We start from the raw sequence: 18,357 nt of genomic DNA on the forward strand, positions 1-18,357 counted from the left end.
GGCTCACCCGGCCTGTCAGGAAGCCCTCCTAGGGTGTCTCCCGGGGCAGTTTCCCGCTGCTTGCTGAAGCCGCGAAGGCCTCGCCCACGACCAAGGGGCGTCCGTGCCCGCGTCCCCTGGGGCGCTCTTTACCACCTCCCCAAACTGAATTGTTCCGGGGCCACAGTGGCCGCGTTCCCTGGGCTGAGCAGAGACGGACCGTCCCTTCCCCCACCAAAGTGCCCACGTCTTGTCTCGCAGGCTACCTTGACCAGCTTTCCACCTTTAGAGTCAGACGGATAGAAGAACGGAGGCTGGGGTCATGATTGGGCCTTGGGCAGTCCTACCTATTCATCTTCCCAGGGGTGGTCTCGGTTTTTTCCTCTCTTTCCAGCGCTCCTCCTCTGGCCCCAAGCAAATCAACTCCAGGCTGGTCCGGTCCTCCAGTCTGGGCTAAAACTAGGACCTCTGCAACAAGAGAACACATCTTTACACTTCATGCAGTCATTTTTAGTCTTTCTTGATTCTCTCCATGTCTCAGAGTTGTTTATGTGCCAGCACCATTGTTTCCATTTCTGTGGCTTTGCAAATCGTGACTTTCATCATACTTTCAAATATCTGGCAGTATCCTTCTTAATACTGGTTCCCCCCCCCCCGTAATTTCCTGGTTATTTCTTGCCATGTTTATTTTTTCCTGAGAACTTTAGAATAAGCATATGTATTCTAATAACCGCCACCCCCCCCCCAAACTTCAGTGTTTTCATTGATACTGCATGTGTAAGTTATGTCATGGACATTTGACAGGAAACAGAAATACAGATACATAAACAGGCCCCAGGTATCTTTCATGGCCCTCAGTTCCCAGGCCCTAGCTTATATATCAGATTGCTCACAGTGCTCGTCACTGCCTTTTCCACAAAGTGGATCATCATGGTGTCCGTCCGTGATGGGACAAAAACAGGCAAAAGCAGTGAGATCCTGGCAGAATAAAGAGTGGCACAGAACTAACGTATATTAAAGTAACGTAATAGCTGATTAATAGCCCCCACTTACTGGTGAGACTGTCGCTTTCACCCATTCTCTCGGCTCATATTCACAATCTCTATGAGGCAGGCACTATTACTACTACACCAACTGAGCAATAAAACTGAAGATCATAAAGATTAAGTAATTTTCACTCAACTAACAGTGAAATAGGAATTTGAACTTTGAAATGGGGGCAAAGTCCTCCCCAGTCCTGTGTTGGGAACCACTACTCTAGAATCAACCACTCAGTTTATCAAGCCAGAACTGCCCTCACTTTTCTGGTATTACATGTGAAGCAAAACTGTGGTGGCTGCCAACTGACTTTGTTCCGGGAAACCCCAAGGTTTGTAAACAAAGGTCACTTCCAGCACACAGACATGGAATTTATAACCATTCCCACTGGCTTTCCCCTCTGCTCCTCACATTCCCATGGTTATTAACTATTCTAATTCTGTTCCAAGCAACTAAAACTCACCAAGGGGCTTCCGTTAGGGTCTTCATCGAGGAGGGGCAACTCTGTGGCCTGCAGTAAAGGTACATTCTGTCTGTATCTCCTCTCCCCCATTCCAAATCTGGGCTGAGGGATGTCCCTTCTATGGACGGGAATATGCCAGATCTCTCGGGGATGCTGAGGTGGGAAAAGGGCTCACAAGATTGCTGGGAAGGCTGGCATCAGAGCAGCATTCAGTTGGCAAGTTTCCTTAGCTCCTTGTCCTCTGGTTTTGCCAAGCAGTGCCTGGCACCAGGTGGCAACTGCTCAGTAAACGTTAGCCGTGGTCATTCTTACATATCCTTGAAGGACATTTCATCCAGGCTGTGGTCTCCTCTGGAGAATTGTCCCTGCCCCCCACCAACAGCCATGTTCTGAGGCCGCAACCTCTAACATCCGTTGGAGGCGTCCCCAGTGGTGGCATAAAGGGGTCTCCGGAGTTGTAGAGCGTCGTTGGAGCACTGCCCTCTGTCGGCCACCCTGTGTGTGTGCAGCCTAGCTTACCTTGGCTGCCTTTGCTCTTCTCTCTGGGCTTGTCCGGTCCCAGGGTGGTCTCAGACGCTGTTTCCCTTCCCACTCTGCCACTAGGCATGGTGCAGGGGTAGCCCACTCTCTGCCACTGCCGATTCGTAGGCATCTTTTGCTTCGTGTAAGTTCTCCAAGAGTCTCTGTCTGAGGCTGACGTTAATTGCTCTGCTTCCCATGTGGCGGGCAGCGGATGCTTGAAACTAACTGCAAAAGAACTGATCTCGGCACATAATGCTTCGATCCAGACCCGGCATTAAGAGATTCAGCCAAGCTAGTATGGCTTCAGACAGCCTAAGGCTGGATCCCTGGAACAGCCTAGCCCCATCGAGCTCTTGTCTGAAAAAGCTCTGGGCTGTCCGAAGAATTTACTGTCCGTTCTAGCCAGTACCTGACCACAGATCTGCGGCCTTCTGCCCTCTGCCCTTTCTTAAAGCATTTACTAAAAAAACGCTTACAGTCATGACTCCTTCCTCTGTCCCTGCGAGACATACGTGTATAGATCTCCCGCAATCCAGTAAGGTATTTCTCGAGGACCTGAACCCTGTTCCTCCAAAATGAAATCAGGAGGAATCGGGTCTTGCTCCCAGTCTCTGTGGGAGACACAGCTGGCCTAGCGGCACTTCCACTGACCAGCCCTTTGTGATTTCTCACCTTGCTGACTCTACCTGAGCCCCCGTTTAGCCCCTCTCCCTCCTCCCTCATCCTCCCTTTAAACTGCCCCTCAACTCAGTGCTGATGGGACAGAGCTCAGATTTTCCTTGCTGTCAGTGGTCTCAGAATAAAACCTGCTTTCCCCGCTTTAACCGATGTATGTTCCTGTTTGACAAATCCTGCTCACATTGTGGTTTCTGCCTTGGGTGGGGGGATGAAAGCATTGATAGGAACGCAATCCTCACCAAGTGGTTGAGGGGTGGGCATCAGATCCTGGGAGGGAGTCGTGCACCCATGCTCTCAGCTGCTCTCCTCTGTCCCTGAAAGGCTGTGCAGGAAGAAGGGAAGGAATAGGTGGGGAAGTCACTGAGCTGGGGAGGGAGCTGCCAGCCCCGAGAGGCTCCGAGGTGGCCTGGAGAGCAGGGGATGCTCCCCAGGACTCCACCTGAACAGAGGGACGGACACACAACCTGGGGGAGTCTGAGAGGAGCTGCAGCCGTCCAACACCAGGGAAACTGAGAAGCCGGGGAAGGGAAACCGAGTGGGGGAATCAACCATATGTTGCCCCCCCCCCCGCCCCAACCCTGGTTGACCCGGGCCAATGATCTTCAGCCTCCCGGACCTGAGGCCCTAAGGGGGGAGCTGCTGGGGGAGCAGGGGTCCCAGAAGGCTGTGCTGAGCTTAAGTTACAGTAGCAGGGATGGAGATGCCATACAGCCTTACGGGATGGGTCCCCAAGCCCAGGGCCTGACCTGCAGGGACCCAGGAAAAGCGACCCAAGAAGTCCCTTCCTTGTACCATTCCCTTTACCTCCCTAGGTCTTTCAGAGGGTCCTGCTGTCGCTTTCTTTCTCCCCTCCCCCTTGACTTCTTGGGAGGGGCCCTCGGATGCCCTGGACCTTCCCTCCTCTTAAACCACTTCCGGGAACTCGGTGACAGTTACAGGCACCCAGCTCCCCTCCTGCCTCCTCGAGAACCCCTTGTATCTCCATCTGCCCACCCTGTGGTCACTGGGGTTCCTGAAGGTTCTTTCCCAGCCTTGTGTCATACTGCACTCCACCCCATGGCCTCAGGGACCATCCATTATTTTATGCTAAAGACCCTCAACTTTCCAAACCCCTTACCTAACCACTCACTGGACATCTCCACACGGATGCCCTGGACACACCAGATGCACCAGGAGACAAAGAAACTGCAGGCCACCATTTCCCCTCTGAAACCTGCTCCTCTGTGGCCCCTCACGGAGCCCAGCCAGCCACCAGGACCAGGGACTTCCTGATCTATTGCTCACTACTGGGTCCCCCAGCCAGAGCAGTCTGCACCCACACCCACGTCTCCCTCTCCCGCAGCCCACAGGCCGGTCACCTTCAGCCCTAACCAGACCTGCCATCTGCCCACTCGCCTCCGTCCTCACCACCACTGTCCTCCGGTGCCCTATCGACAGGCTCCTGTCCTATAGAAATCATTCCAGAAATCAAATAGGGTCACGTCACTCTGCTTTTGTGGTTTTGCATTGCCCTTCGGATCGATGCAAGCTCTTTAGCCAGTGTCCAGGCCTGTGATGGTCTGGTCCCTCATTTGTCCCAGTGCCTCTCCCTGCCCCCAGAATCCTCTTACACTTCCACCCGGGAACCACGCTCCCTGGCCCTGGAATGCCAGCGTCCTGCAGGAGGCTGGTCACTGCCCAGGGGCCGGGGAACAGGCAGATGGTGCACTCAGGCATTTAGGAACGAGGCAGGACACGCTCTGGAGATCTGGGGGACCTGCTTTATTATTCAGCCTCAGGAGCTGTGTGCTGTATCTGGGGTACAGATGAGTGGTGGTCAGAGTTCCACTTGAACCATCCTGAGTCTTCCCTCTGCCAGGACTGTTTCTGGGCAGAATCAGGGATGCCGTGTCTTCTCCTTCAGGTCTCAGGAGAATGTCGTTTGCAGTGTCCATGATCCGCAGCTCCAAGCGTCCAGCCCGGTGCCCCCCACCCACCCACTGAGCATACGGGAGCAGCCAGCAAACTCGGCCTCAGCCAGGACTTGGCCACCACTCATGAGCCACTGGACGTGGATCAGGTTTTCAGTACAACCCACACTCAGCATCCCCCACTCCAGGAGGCCCACAGAGGGCAGGACGGGAAGGGAGTCTGAAAGGTGGGTGAGGTGGGATGTCAAAGGGAGACCCCAGTCAGAGCTCTGAGCAACAGGCCAAGCCCAGAACCAGGAAATCTACGTGAGACATATCGCAATCGACCACTGTTCTGAAGTAATGCCCACTAAATGGAATGTTAATCACATAAATACACTCAATAAATATTCAAGATTGGCGCCTTCCCCCAGGGAGGCAATGTGGTGGGGGTGGGGGTTGCCTGAGGTCTCAACCTCAACTCTCCCGGGAGGAGTGAGGGCTCGGGCGGGAGTCCTGGGTCCCCTCTGGTCTGAGGCCTGCACGTTCTGCCTTCCAGGCCTCGTCAGGCCTGGTGCTCCTCCGCCCTCACCGTCCCAGCACAGAGCTCAGGCCACTCCGGGCGGACAGGTCTGGTGCTGCCCTTGGGGGCTAGGATGGGCCCAGTGGGCCACAGCAGCGCCCACACCTCACCCCCACTTGTCTCTCTCATCCTAACTCCAGGCGACCAAGCTGCTGCTATGGGGTTGGGGGGCTCTGAAATCCACGCCCACTACACTCAAATGAGGGAATCCAGGCCGCAGTGCTCAGACTGAGCCCCCAGGCAGCGGGGAGCTTATTCACAGAGGAGGGACCAGGACAAGGGAGGAAGGTGGAACAGGATAGTCTAAGGAGACACGGTTTTCCAAGCAAGCCCACTGACGTGACTTCACAACCGTAAAGAATCCTAAACAGATTGGTTTCAATCCTGACCCAAATCACTATGTTGCTTTTTGTGTGGGAGTGTTTTTCCATTACTCACTTCAACTTTCTCAAAAATTTCCCATCTCTATGTGTCCGAAAATTAAAGAATCCCAGGAAAGGCCTTTGTGACACCCTAATAGGTCTCTCCGTCTCTCAGAGGAGCCAGAGATGCTTCCCAGGGTCGCGCAGGAGGACAGTGACAGAGCTGAAGGGAACCAGCGGACTCCCCATCCGGGGCTTTCTCCCAGGTCCAGCCCAGCCCAGCCCAGCCCAGGCTTGGAGCATCCCGGGCTGGACACCCCTTCTCCACAGGACACGCAGACTTCCTGGGGCTGCCTCACTGGTAAAAGACAGGTCCCACCCCTGTCAGCTCCCAGCTGGGGTCTACTTGGGAGGGGCAGGGGGAGTTGAGGGCTGGAGACCTTCTGCTCCAGCCTGACTCAGCTTCGGGCCGCCCCCTGGATGGAGAAGGCAGGAGCTGCTGGCACCAGGCAGATCCTGGGGGAGGAAGCCATGGAGGGACCCAGATACAGCTGTGAGGGTGGGGACAGAGGGGTCGTCGGGGACAGGACAGCCAAAGTCATCCGGAGAGCTGGGGCACCTGAAAAGCACATCCCATGAAGGGGTCAGCTCCTTGCCGTGGAGATCCCGTCTCACCGCCCCTTCCTACACCCCCCCTGGAGAACCTCCTTGTCCCTGTCTCTGCCCTGGCCACTTGGCTCACTTCGGCTGTCCCTCCGTCCAGTTAGCGTCTCATGGCCCCTGTGCCCCAACACCCCCTACCTCTGAAGAGATTCTGCATCCCCGGCCACCCCTCTGCAGCCCGCCAACTGACCACCATGACTCACCCTACAGGATACCAGGCAGGAGGAGTATTAGGTACTCTGCACCTTTTTCTTTTTTTGCCAAGTAAACGAGTGCCTGAATCCGAACATGAACTCTTGGGGCGCCTGGGTGGCTCAGTGAGTTAAGCGTCTGCCTTCGGCTCAGGTCACGATCCCAGAGCCCTGGGATCGAGCCCCACGTCGGGCTCCCTGCTTCTCCTTCTCCCTCTGCCTCTCCCAACCCTGGCCCCCCTGGCTTGTGCTGTCTCTCAAATAAAAAACAGAATAAAATAAAGCAAACGTGAACTCTCATGACTGCCTTGCCTGCTCTCTTCCTACACAGCAGTGCCCTTTCCCACCCGCAGGGCCTGGGCCCTCAGTACCTGCGGCCGAAGTGGCGGCGGTCACTCCCACAGGAAACGCACGTACCAGATGGTCTCATTCTTCAGCTGCGGCCCGAAAAGGGGATTCAGCTGAGCCAGGATAGTGATGAGCCAGCTGCCGAGGACAGCACAGTGGGGGTAAGCCAGGACACAGGAGGACCCCACCTCTGCACCCCACGCACTTCCTCTGGTCACGTGGCCAAGCCAGCAGGTGGAGGGTGCGTGTTTGGGAGCGAAGGGCCCCGTGAAGCCACCCACACCCTAGCCAGCGCACGAGCGTGGCCTGGGCCTTGTGGCTTTGGGCTTAGGTTTGGTTTGGCTCGATGTTTTGTCCATTGAGGAGACCCGAGTTGGGGCTGGGCTCTGGGATGACAGAAGAAGTAAGGCGGCCTCCAGAGGCACACGGACAGTGACTCCCGGCTGTGCCCTAGTACATCTCTGGTCTAGGCCGCCCCCAGCCCGCACCTGGGAGCAGGACAGCACAGGTCCGACGAGAAGCACGTCAGAATCACCAACATTTAATAGCAAGATGAAGGAGCCACCTCCTGTGGAGGGCTGATGACCAGAAAGCCCCACTGAGGCCTGCCGGGGACAGGACAGGAGCTTTCCAGGGACCGCCGGCAGGCTGCACATTTGGGGGTGGGGGGCCGGGCCCCACTGGCACGACTCTGTGTGCCCACGGCAGCAGGCCCCCAAAGACCCTAGAGGAGCACGGCTTCCACGCCTGACACAGGCACCGGTGTGCTCTATCTGGTTCTGCCCATGGCTCCAGCTCTTGCACCCGAGTGCCCCCACGACAGCCCGTCACGTGGCTGACGCCCAGGAAGCTGTCAGAAATCATAACCTGCCTATCATCCACATTATCCCCGAGCTGATGTTTTGTACACATAATTTCCAGGCCTAGCATTCTCTTAAGCTGCCCCATCTTTCTGCCTTTCTGCACCTGCTCTGCGGCCAGCCTCCCCTGCCCAGACGTCCATTCGGTGTTTGTAATTACGCACAGCCCGAGCCCGTTCCCAGCCACCACCTGCTCTGTCCTGGTCTCTGAGCCAGCAAACCCCAGCCCCTCGAGGCCCTTCCTGGGACCGATAGGGACACTCTGCCAGGCCCCGAAGGACTGAGGAACAGCATAACCGGCCTTAGAGACGCTCTGTCTGGGGAGAATTCTGAAAGACCGTACACTCCCATGTACGTAAGTGGACACCTAAGAATCATCATTGTTTTTGATGAGTTTTATTTTTTTGTTGTTAATAGGAGGTAGAAAATATTTAACATTAGATAAAGTGAAAGGAGGGAACTGGCTAATAGGAATAAATAGCTCGTGATCCAATCAGATAAAGCAGGTTTTAACTACAAAACACACCCCAGATTTGAAAGCAATTGCGTACATTTTCTTTAAGTGTGGGCCTTATGCTATGTATTTTGAAAAATTTGGCAGTCTTGAGAAATATTCCAGTCACTTTTATTTATCGAAGTGTTATTCCAGTTACTTCTAAAACGATCTGTCACCTTCTAAACAATCAGTAGCTCATCACTGTTACCTGTCCTATTTGGACTCTTCCGAATTCCGAACACCCCAACGATGCCAAGCGTGAGCCATAAAAAGAGTGTATGGGACCCAGGAGGATGGGAAGCCATATAGGCTTCGTGGCTTGACTGCTCACGGGAGATGCTTCCCTCAAAGCCAGAACTTGGACTTATTCCCTGGTTTGGCAGGCAGGATGATGAAAACGTGGAGCAAGGTGACGTGAAAGGACTGGGGGTGGAAGGAGGGGTGTCTTTTTTCGTAACGGGGCAGGGGCTATGGTGAATGGCAGTTTTAGGAAGAGAACATCTGGATATTTGGGACCTGGACATTGACTCCCTCACCCTGTCCAGGTCCTTGAATCCCCTGGAACTCTTCTTTGATATCCCCAGGGCCCCCGTCCTAAGTTTGAAGACTCCCACCCATCTGGTGGTTCAAAACCAGCCGCATCAGACACCTGCGAGCACGTATCAAATATATGAACTCCTAAGTGCAGCCCTTGAAAACTGCGGTCGAGTGGGTCTAGGGCTTGGCCCTAAAAGCTGTGTTTTACGATCTCTCCAGGAGATTCTGATGCCCGGACTGCGCTGGCCCACTGCATTCACTTCTCCGCAGCCCATGGACGGGACAAAGCCTGTTCAGGTGACCCGTTTGGAAGCAGACCCCAGAGTCCACGATTTCCAGCCCATCGCTCTCTCTGCCATCTCAAACCGCCTTCTCTCCTAGGCTTTATAGACTCAGCCTTTCAAAAGTGGAATCTGTGACCACCGGGATGGAGGGGAGAGCAGGGCTGGGGAGAGGAGGGGATTTTGAGCCAGGAGGCAGTACTTACAAGAGGTAACAGCAGACCGCGGTGGCTACCAGCATGGTGATGGTCACTCTGCAATGGAAGAGGGCGTCAGGTCAGGATGGGTGGAACCAGCACCCTCCGGAGGCCTGGCCAGGGCCAAAGAAAGAGCTCCTGGTGTCGGCCCCTTGCCTGCCGGCCTTCCTGAGGCCAAATGAGCACAGGAGGCCAAGTTCTATTCAGGGTGAGAATTGCAAGATGGAAGATAAAAACTCTAAGGGTCACCTCAGGGGGAAACCCACCTTGCCCATATCTAAGTTGTGTTCCGAACTCCTTTCATCTCCCTTGTCCACACCCACTCTTTCCCCATCTTAATGCAGCGCCACTCCCACCCCCAGCTGCATCTGCACCAACCCACTGTGCAGTGTCTCTGGAATGCAAACTTCACTGGGGAAGGGGATGGAAAACAGAAGCTGGCAAGAGGCAAGGAGACCACGAGCCACTTCTGAGGCAGTGTGAGTGGTTATAAAGGGAGCAGGGACTAGCTACCAGTGTCCACACAAAGAGCACTGGAGACAGAAGCTTAAAATGCAGCAGGAGAGCCTTCCGTTAGACAAAACTCACCAGGGTTTGCAGGAGAGGTGAGACACTAAAAAATGGTTCACAAAGTGATGCTGTGGGACCCCGGCCCTGCAGATCTTGAAGAACAGAGACCGCTCCCATACGTCCAAGCAGCCTCCAGCCAAAGCTAAACCTAATCCAAGCCAGGTCCCAGGGCCCCTGGTCTAAAGCACCTGAAAGTCAGTGCCAGGGAAATTACACCCGATCCATTCTTTGAACATTACTAAGCCTTGAAGGCTAGTCCCGTGCTGGGCGTGGAGGTCTATAGTGAAGATCTTCCACCCAGAGGAATTTGTAATCAAGAGGAGACAGCACTTGGTAACAGAGGATAGTATGATGCAGACGCCGCTAAATGGTGCAACAGATGCAGAGATCTGCCAAGGGTCCTTCAAAAACCAATACCGGCTAAAAATTATTCAATACATAATATGCGCCGTGCGCTGGTAAGAGTTTTACAAGCATTATCTCGGGTAACCCTCATAGCAGCCTTAAAAGCAGGTATCAGCATCATCCACATTTTACCTATGAAGAAAGTGAGGCTTGAAGCAGTAACATTCGCTCAAGGTCACTGCTGGTGAGGGGTGCATAAACCCCATTAGGCGCCGGCCATGGCCTCTGGCTTCACTGGCTGGAGGTGAGGGGACCCTTAACTGCCTCCGGTGTCAGTGGGCTCGCCACCTTTCTAAAGCACCACGGGCTCTGCCCTTTGGCCCCGACCGCCTGCCTGTTCCGAGATGAACGCGGCCAGTGCGGACAAGCAGGAGTGCGACGTGGGGCTTGCCTCGGCCCAAGGCTCGCTGCACCGCCGACCGCCGACCGCCGCCCGGGGAGGGGTCCGCAGGGAGGCCGGGCCCGCGCGCCATCCTTACCCGCGGTTGGGTCCTTTCGGCACGAACCAGGGCCCGGCGATGCCGATGAGGCCCCAGAACGTGGTGAAGATGATGACCGGGAGGGCGAAAGAATGAGCCGTCATGGCTGGGGCCGGATGCCCAGGCTGGGGTGCACGGCCGAACTGCAGATGCTCAGGAGCGCGGGTTCGGACCGGGCAGTGGGCGCCGAGCATGCGCAGCAGGACCGGGCGGCCCGGGGGAGCGCGCACAGTCGCTCCCGCGCAGGCGCGAGCGCGTCACTCCGACGGGGGCGGGCTTTCGAGCCGCCGGATTTAGTTCGCTTTGACCCCCGGGACTTACAGGACAGAGGCATATGTCGAAATAAACTCTGCTTTATTCAGGTAGCAAAAGGCTGAGAATCAAACATGGTTTTATAAACCTCATTTGCACATCTTTGAAACCAGAAGAGGAGAGGACATCCCCTTGCCAATCACCCTGAGTATCCTTGGCTGACAGACACCTGCACGAGGCAATTGGCCAATCTTCACACCGTCTTGCCAAATACTTAGCGCCCTAGGAACTCCACATGGGCTTGAGAGAGAAGCAAAAGGTCTGGAGTGGGTTACGCTAAGGTGTCTGGCGAGGACAGGGGGCTGAGGTCCCTCCCTCCCGCCTGGTCTCTATGGCTACTGGAATCAAACCATCGGTTATAATGCCGGTTAACCCAGAACGTCAGACCCTGTGGGCAGCAGTTATGAGGTGGGTGTAGGGAGGGGGGGAATGCCCGGATCAGAACGTGGAGATGCTAATGAAGATTACAGGAAGGGAAGGAGGGTGGAGACAGAGCCAAGTCTCTGGCCAAAGGCTTGCTCCTTCTATTCCCTGTGCCCTTCAGCTTGTTTGTGAGGCAAAAACAGGACGGCTATCCAACAAGGGTATCTCCAGGCCCTGGATTTGAAACGTGGCAAGTGTCTTGAAACAAAACAAAGAGTTCAGGCTGTGTAATAGTCTCCGGTAAGGGCGCTCACCGTGTCAGCCCTGGGTCCTGCACAAAAAGGTGGGTAGTCCTCTTGTCATTAGCTAGCATGCCTGAGCCCCATGAGAAACGTAGATAGTGCAAATCTCTACAATAAACAGCATTTTCAGTCGCCCCTCCAAGGGGTCTGATCTTCTCAAAAGCTGGCATTGGAGGCTTCCTCAGTACATGGATATGGAAGCTGGATGCTTCCCTACTTGGCCTCCACCTCCGTGCCTAGAGCGGCACAGGGAATTGTGTGTGCGGAGCTCACACACGTCACTGCTTGAGGGACTGGCCTCATGCTCTGAGGGTTCTTAAAGAATGGAAGAGGCCATGGGCATGCCAGAAAGTCACCTCAATTTGGAATCTAGGAATAGGGTGGGGGTGACAACCCCCACTTTGAAGGGTCTTTCTCTCTTCCATCCCACCAATTCACACCCACAACACCTAGCCTCGGGCAGACTCCTAACTCCCCATAGAACCTTATGTGAATGGGGAAGGGAGGCCTGGGCTCCCACCTCCACGTGTGGCCAGAGCTGTAGCTGCAAGCTATACCTCAGATCCCAGACCCCGGGGCTGGGAGAGACATTTCCACAGGCTAAATAAAAGGCAGATAGTGAAGAGTGAATTCCTGGCCTGCAGCTAAAGCAAACAGGAAGGTGATGGCACTAAGGCTAAGTGCTAAGGGTGGGTGGCAGGAAGGGAGAATCGATATATCGGGAACCAGGGGGACACAGGATCCCAGCATACCCCACCCCCCGGGACTGGGAAGAGGACAGACTGCTGGCTGAGGGCCAGACAACTTGTACTTGCATCACAGGGCGGGGACCCCAGGTGCGAGGCTGGGACGCAGCACCACTTCCTGCCTGTCTAAAACGCAAAAGGCAGGGGGCAAAGAAGCCCTTCCCTCTAACCTCCCCGTTTCCCAGGGTCAAAAAGGCGGGACCTAGGCCCCACATCATCCCCACCAGATAGGCAGCCTAGGAACCTGTCAAAATAAAGCTGCCCTGGAGGGAAAAGTGCTTTACTTCTAGGAGGCAGAAAAGGTGGGGTGGGGGTCCTCAAGTTTGAGTGCGCTCACAAAGTTCCTGGAGGATCCTGCGGACAACGGCCCACCCCTGAGCCCAGTCCCGTGGCTCTGATCAGGCAGGTATCAAGCACCCCTAGTGATTCCCCAGCTGGGTCTCAGAGCAACTTCGGGAAGAGTGGCACACTTAGGGAGTACCTCTTCCCACAGTAAGGACATAGGTGGCAAGGGACAAGAACAAGGGCCGGAGGCAGCTAAGTCCACTCTGTGCCGCCCGAGGTCTGTTTTTCAGGGAGCTGGAGGCGCTGTCCGTCCTGCGGCAGACCAGGAGCCAGCAGGCACTTGAATTCTCTGCTGCATGTCATGGAGAGGGAAACTGAGGCGCAGAAAAGAGGAAGGGATTATGGTTGAACCTCTGCCTGCAGCAGAGCTGGGGCTGGGTCCCAAGCCTCCGCAGGGCAAGCATGGACGAGTCCACCCGGGCTCACGTCCAGCACTGGCGCAGCCACACGGAAGTGCTGCTACCGTGAGAAGCAGCAGGCTCCCTCCCAGAAAGACTCTTGTCCACCGTCCCGGGGCTACAGGACGATGGCGTCTCTTGAGTGCTTTGCGCAGAGGGTGTTGCTGGCCTCATCCTAAGGGAGGCCCTGGGGCGAGGTAGGGAAATTCTCTGCTGCGAGTCTCCTGTTTGGAGTTGAAGCTTCCCTGTGTCTGCCATGGAGCCATGGTGACAGATCCCAGAGCCAGGCCAGTTGTCCCCAGAGCCTGGTCATCCTCCGTCCCTCACCAGGTGCCTCCTCCGTGCCACTGCGGCTGTGGGCAGCCTCCCTGGAATGCTCCCCAACCACCCAGGGGACTGGGATGCTCCTTGAAGCTCCTCCCCCCCACAGTCTCTCCCACGGCAGAGAAGTCCTCTCGCTACCAGAACATGGGGTGAAATCTTTCCTGATAGGATCACTTCCTGAAGCACCTTAAAGATGAGTTTGAGATAGGACCCCGTCTGCCTATCTCAGTGCTGTGAGGTCACCGCTGCTTAGAGAGGGGCCTTGGTAAACAGGCTTGTGCTCCTGATTACCCTGCCTCTCTGGGAGGTGGGCTTAACTCTCTTGTCACTGCCCACTTCCTGGTGCTTAGAGAGTCCCCCCAGATGAAGATTCTAGGGCAGTCTAGATTCTGCGAACAGCCTGTCACCACGATTCCAAGAGGCAGGACAGCAGGGGGGTCTTCAAGGCGATCCCTAGTGAGCTCTCGATCAGGACAGCTCGGGGGCTTCTTGGCTGGTATGGGGGTACAGGAGTCTGTCGGGAGTGTCCATGATGCAGTCCTTTAGGATCTCTGCTGGCTCCCTGTAGGATGGAACAGGTGGCTTCTGGGTCACAGCCTCCTGCATATAGAGCGCCCCCATCTTCTCCTTCCTGAGCCCCGCTCCTTGTGCGAGAGGAAAGAGAACCCACAATTACACCAAGGGGAAAACAGACTGGCTGATGATCCCCTTCCCATGTCCAACTGCATCCCAAGGTATGCTCGGTGAGAAAAGGCACACAGAACAGACGAGACGGGCCGAGGGCTGCTCTCGGCAGGCCGGATCTAGTCCTGCTCTGGTCTTCTCTCACCCTGGGGCGCGGGTCTCACCTGGGGCGACTCTGCCCTCCAGGGGACAGGGGGCAATACCTAGAGACACTTACGATCGCTACAGCTGGGTGAGTGCTAGGGGGACCCAGTGAGTATGTAAGGGGTACAGGTCAAGGATGTTGAAGACCCTACGACACACAGGCCAGGCCTCCCAACGAGGAATGATCCGGCCCTCAGTGACGACAGTGCAGACATTGACAACCCTGCCTGGGAAGGACGGCCTTATCATAGCAAATCGGGTGGTGTCCTCTCGTTGCTTCAGACATACCAGCCCCACTGCCCCAATGAGAACACACCTGAGAGCCTCTTTCTCCCTCACCCTCACAGGGCCGGACGTGGGGAGCAGCTCCCACAGCAAATGCATGGGTGAAGGATGCACCGCCTGGCTCCCCACCTCGGCCTCCCCGTCACTCCTCTCCAGTTCGATCCCCCCCACCCCCTCCGCCCAGCAATGGGTCCGGGGCCGCCCTGCTTCCTATGGAGCCTCTGTCAATCCTGAGGCCCAGGCCACTGCTGAGCACAGCCCTGGCGGCAGGTCACCCATGAAAGCACAGGCACTGGAAGGAGACCAGCAATTTGAAGGTGTCAAGGAAGAAACTTCACTGCTGTCACTGGGAAGTACAGCGTGATCAGCCTGGAGAACCTCTTTGGTTTTCGGTGACTACTTGAAAAAAGGAAAATGTCTTGCCGAAGACTCAGTAACTCACCTGCCACGTAACCTAACTTCCCCTCCAGCCCAGCGCTCCGAGGGGACTGTGAGGCTGTGCTCCTCACAGATGCCTCCCCACCCGGCATGCCCCAAGCCTCTCCTCCACCTAGTACCTTCTACGTGGCCCCTCTGACCTGCACTGACCTCTTCCCTCCCGAAAAAGTCTACCCAGGCCCACGGAGAATGTGCTGTCCCTGCCCTAGCTTGTCCTGTGCTCTGGTTACTTCTAGCCGTGGGCTGGACCTTTACGGAGTGCCACTGGCATCACGTGCCAGATGCTGTGCCCTTTGCCACAGAAAAACCAAAGCACAATGAGATGAACTGGCCCAATATCACACACTAGTCAGCAGAGCCAGAATTTAAGCCTGGGCAGACTGGCTCCGAAAATTCGTGCTCCTAGCACTATGCCCCACTGCCTGCACTGTGTGTGTGTGTGCCCGTGTGCGTGTGCGTGCGTGTGTGTGTCCTGCCTCCCTCGCTGGATCAGAAGCTCCTTGAGGGTACGCGTCACATCTCGAGCACCCACTGGGGATACCCGAGACCAAGACTCTGGTGATGGCTGCCATCGCCAGACTCTCCCAGACCCCAAGGTCAGCATGCGATTGGGAAGAGAAGACTGTTTTCCTCTGCTGTCCCATGCCTGGGGACTCCGTCTCGTGTACTTACGGGCCTGGGAGCAGGGCGGCACTGGGGCGCACGCGTGGACGTGGCTGAACCGCCGGCCTGAGGAGGTCAGGTACCAGTGCTGGATGGCAGGCTGGGGGTCGTACTCCGTGACCGCCACCCCGTTCACCGCTGTCATCAGGAGCATGTTGATCACCTCGTTGGAGAGCTTGGTCCTCTCCTCGGTCCTGATCCGGTTCATGGCACTGAAGCCCCGCTCACAGCAGGAGGTGGAGACGGGCACACAGACCACCACCGCCATGAGCCTGCTAAGCAGGGGGAAGCGGTAGTGCTGGGCCAGGGTGTTCTTACACAGCATGGAGAACGGGAGGTTCCTGCCGACGGCTTTCAGGCCCAGCCACTCCTCCAGGAGCGCGGCCTCGCTGTAGCCTGCGGGGAGCGAGAGCGCAAAGTATCTGGCGAGGGCAAGGATATCCTCGTTCCCAAAGCTGGCCAGTTCAATCCCACTGGGCCAGGCCACGGTGTCAAACACCTCCATGTTCTTGAGCTGCGGGGGCCGGGCCGAGTCAAACCGCTGCCGGAGGTACTCGATGCCCGTCAGGATCATCCTTTCCCGGTCGGCCCGGAAGCGCTGCTCCGCCAGCTCCACTCTGTCCAGGCAGATGCCGTGCAGCCGCCCATCCCGGAAGCCGGCGTTGAACTCCTCCTCTTTGGGCCCCGCCTGGTGACGGAGGGTCTCCAGGGCTCCGTAGGCCCGTCCCAGCGTGGCGTTCACCTCTGTGATCAGCGCGATCTCCTTCTGGCACACCTCGGACAGAGGCCTGTAGATGCTCAGGAAGTCCAACAGGAAGTGGCAGAACTTGACGAAGTGGAAGCTCTTCATCAGCTTCAGCACGCCTCTGGCCCGGTGCCCGGTCTGGCCGCCCGCTTCCGCCACGCCCTGGAGGTGCCGAGCCAGGCCCGGCCAGCTCACCAGGAGCGCGTTCAGCGTGCGCCTCTTGCTGGCCACCCACCTGACGGCGTTCAGGTCCTTGAGGCGGATGATCTCCTGCTCCAGGGGAGCCGCACCTTCCTGCAGCTCATTCAGCCTCTTGTTGGAGGACTGATAAAACTTGAAGACCGTTCGAATGTGCCGGTCACACTTCTTCACCAGATCGATACCCCCACACGCGTCTACCACAGCCAGGTGCAGCCGGTGGGCGACACAGTGGACGGGCAGCAGCCGGGGGATGACCTCTTGGAACTTTTCCACAAGGCCTCCTCTGCAGCTCAGCATGGCGGAGCCATCGGTTCCCAGGCCCACCACCCAGCCGGGCTTCCGGAAGGGGATGTCCAGTTCATCCAGCGCAGAGACGATGGTCTCAAAGTAGCCATCGACCGTCTCACTGTAGAGAGGGGCCAAAGTGATGTACGACTCTTTCACCTCCGTGCCCTTGAAGTAGCGGAGGTAGATCCCCACACACGACTGGCCCGAGGCGTCCGTGGAGCTGTCCAGCAGCACGCTCACACAGGGGGAGCTCCGGACATCCTCGAGGATCTCCTTCTTCAGAGTCTCTGAGATGTACTTGATGAACTGAGTGCATGCGGTGCGATTGCGGTACTTGCCCAAAATCATGGTCCCGGTGCTTTGGAGGAGTTGCAGGATCTTCTCAAAGTCATTCAGAGGCCTCGAGTGGTACGCGATGGAGTAGGCGGCGTTGAAGAAGTGCTCCATGTTTGCCATCAGGTCGCTGGAGATCTCTGGGACCAGGGCAGCTGGAGGGGCGTCTTCCTTGATCTCAACAGTGTTGACACACAGCTTGTGTGCTTTGCTGACCTCGTGGTACTTTAAAGTCTCCACTTTAAAAGGCCCCGTGTAACCTCGCACTAACCGGGACGATTTGTCGTGGAGACTCGGTCTTTCTTTGCAAGCTGAGCAGAAGAGCTTGGTCTCCTTTGGGTCAATTACTAACCATGGGAACTGCCCGAACCATGACCTCTGAATGGAACGGGGTCTGTAAGTCCTCTTGATTTTCCCAGGGCCATCTACTTTGACTTCACAGAGGCTGGAATTACAGTAGGAGCTACAGGTCTCTGTAGAAGGATCTGGAAGCACTGCAGATCCCATAGCCAAGGCTTGTGTGTCTGACTCTCTTATAGCCACCATCTTCTCCTTCCCTTTGGAACAAATAAAAATGAGCTTGGTTTTGCTGCCCAGAACTCTGCAGTCGCCCATCAGTTAAGACATCCCAATTTACTGAGTATCCCTTATGCAAAGCGGAGTTGAATGTGGCCCACCTTTCTAGAGATCATTAGTGATTTCTCTTTAAACCCTTTCCCGTTATTATCTATGTAAGTTAGCTTGCTCCCGAAGAGGTGTGTGCTAATCCTTGCGGGCTCCCCGTCTCTATCCACACAGCTACCCTGGGATCATGTGACATCAGCTGCTAATAAGCTTAATTAGCCACCTTGGCCATAAATGCTATTAGATAAACAGGTGACTTTAATCCTCTTTTGAGGCAGCACAAAGAAATGAGGCTAAACATCTGTAAGTCTTCTTCTGAGCCTTGGAAAGAAGGGAGGTAGAGCAGTCTACACTGCAGCTACCAGCCAGTAAGCCCGTGACTGAGATACACAAAACAGCAAGCTCTCACAGACCAGTGGTGCTGCCACTGGAAACCGGAAGAGGAGGGAAGAAGGGCGGCTCACAGGCCCACGGGTCACACAGCTCCTCACAACCAGGGCCTCCCACGCCTCCCCTGTCAGCTCTGCCACAGGTCCCATTAGCACTTCTGCTCATCAAAGGGCCTCCTTTTGCCCATACTGTCCCTGTTTCCCTATTTGACACTCAGAGGGCAGAGTTAGT

At 56.0% G+C, this 18,357-nt stretch overlaps 2 protein-coding genes across 2 annotated transcripts; both read right to left on the bottom strand.

Annotated features, from left to right (window-relative positions):
* Positions 1-4,420: 4,420 nt before the first annotated feature.
* ATP6V0E2 (ATPase H+ transporting V0 subunit e2) lies at positions 4,421-10,756 on the bottom strand. Its single transcript, XM_040643846.1, has 4 exons — positions 10,542-10,756; positions 9,097-9,144; positions 6,740-6,854; positions 4,421-6,133 (listed from the first exon to the last, which is right to left on the bottom strand). Exons 1-3 carry the CDS (start codon positions 10,733-10,735, stop codon positions 6,761-6,763), a joined length of 336 nt encoding a protein of 111 aa, XP_040499780.1. The 5' UTR covers positions 10,736-10,756; the 3' UTR covers positions 4,421-6,133; positions 6,740-6,760.
* A 122-nt stretch (positions 10,757-10,878) lies between these two features.
* On the bottom strand, positions 10,879-16,408 carry LOC121105786 (zinc finger protein 862-like). The gene is made up of 2 exons (XM_040643844.1): positions 15,555-16,408; positions 10,879-13,975 (listed from the first exon to the last, which is right to left on the bottom strand). Exons 1-2 carry the CDS (start codon positions 16,393-16,395, stop codon positions 13,800-13,802), a joined length of 1,017 nt encoding a protein of 338 aa, XP_040499778.1. The 5' UTR covers positions 16,396-16,408; the 3' UTR covers positions 10,879-13,799.
* Positions 16,409-18,357: the final 1,949 nt, after the last annotated feature.

The sequence above is a fragment of the Ursus maritimus genome, unplaced genomic scaffold, assembly GCF_017311325.1.
Source record: "Ursus maritimus isolate PB19 unplaced genomic scaffold, ASM1731132v1 scaffold_3, whole genome shotgun sequence".
Classification (NCBI taxonomy): Eukaryota; Metazoa; Chordata; class Mammalia; order Carnivora; family Ursidae; genus Ursus; species Ursus maritimus.

Coding starts and splice junctions, on each gene's coding strand:
- ATP6V0E2 (XM_040643846.1), bottom strand. CDS start 10,735: ATGCTCGGCGCCCACTGCCCGGTCCGAACCCGCGCTCCTGAGCATCTG. Junction 9,145..10,541: donor CCGAAAGGACCCAACCGCGG/GTAAGGATGGCG, acceptor CTTCCATTGCAG/AGTGACCATCACCATGCTGG. Junction 6,855..9,096: donor GCGGTCTGCTGTTACCTCTT/GTAAGTACTGCC, acceptor TGTCCTCGGCAG/CTGGCTCATCACTATCCTGG.
- LOC121105786 (XM_040643844.1), bottom strand. CDS start 16,395: ATGAAGAGCTTCCACTTCGTCAAGTTCTGCCACTTCCTGTTGGACTTC. Junction 13,976..15,554: donor GCCGCCCTGCTCCCAGGCCC/GTAAGTACACGA, acceptor CTCTCGCACAAG/GAGCGGGGCTCAGGAAGGAG.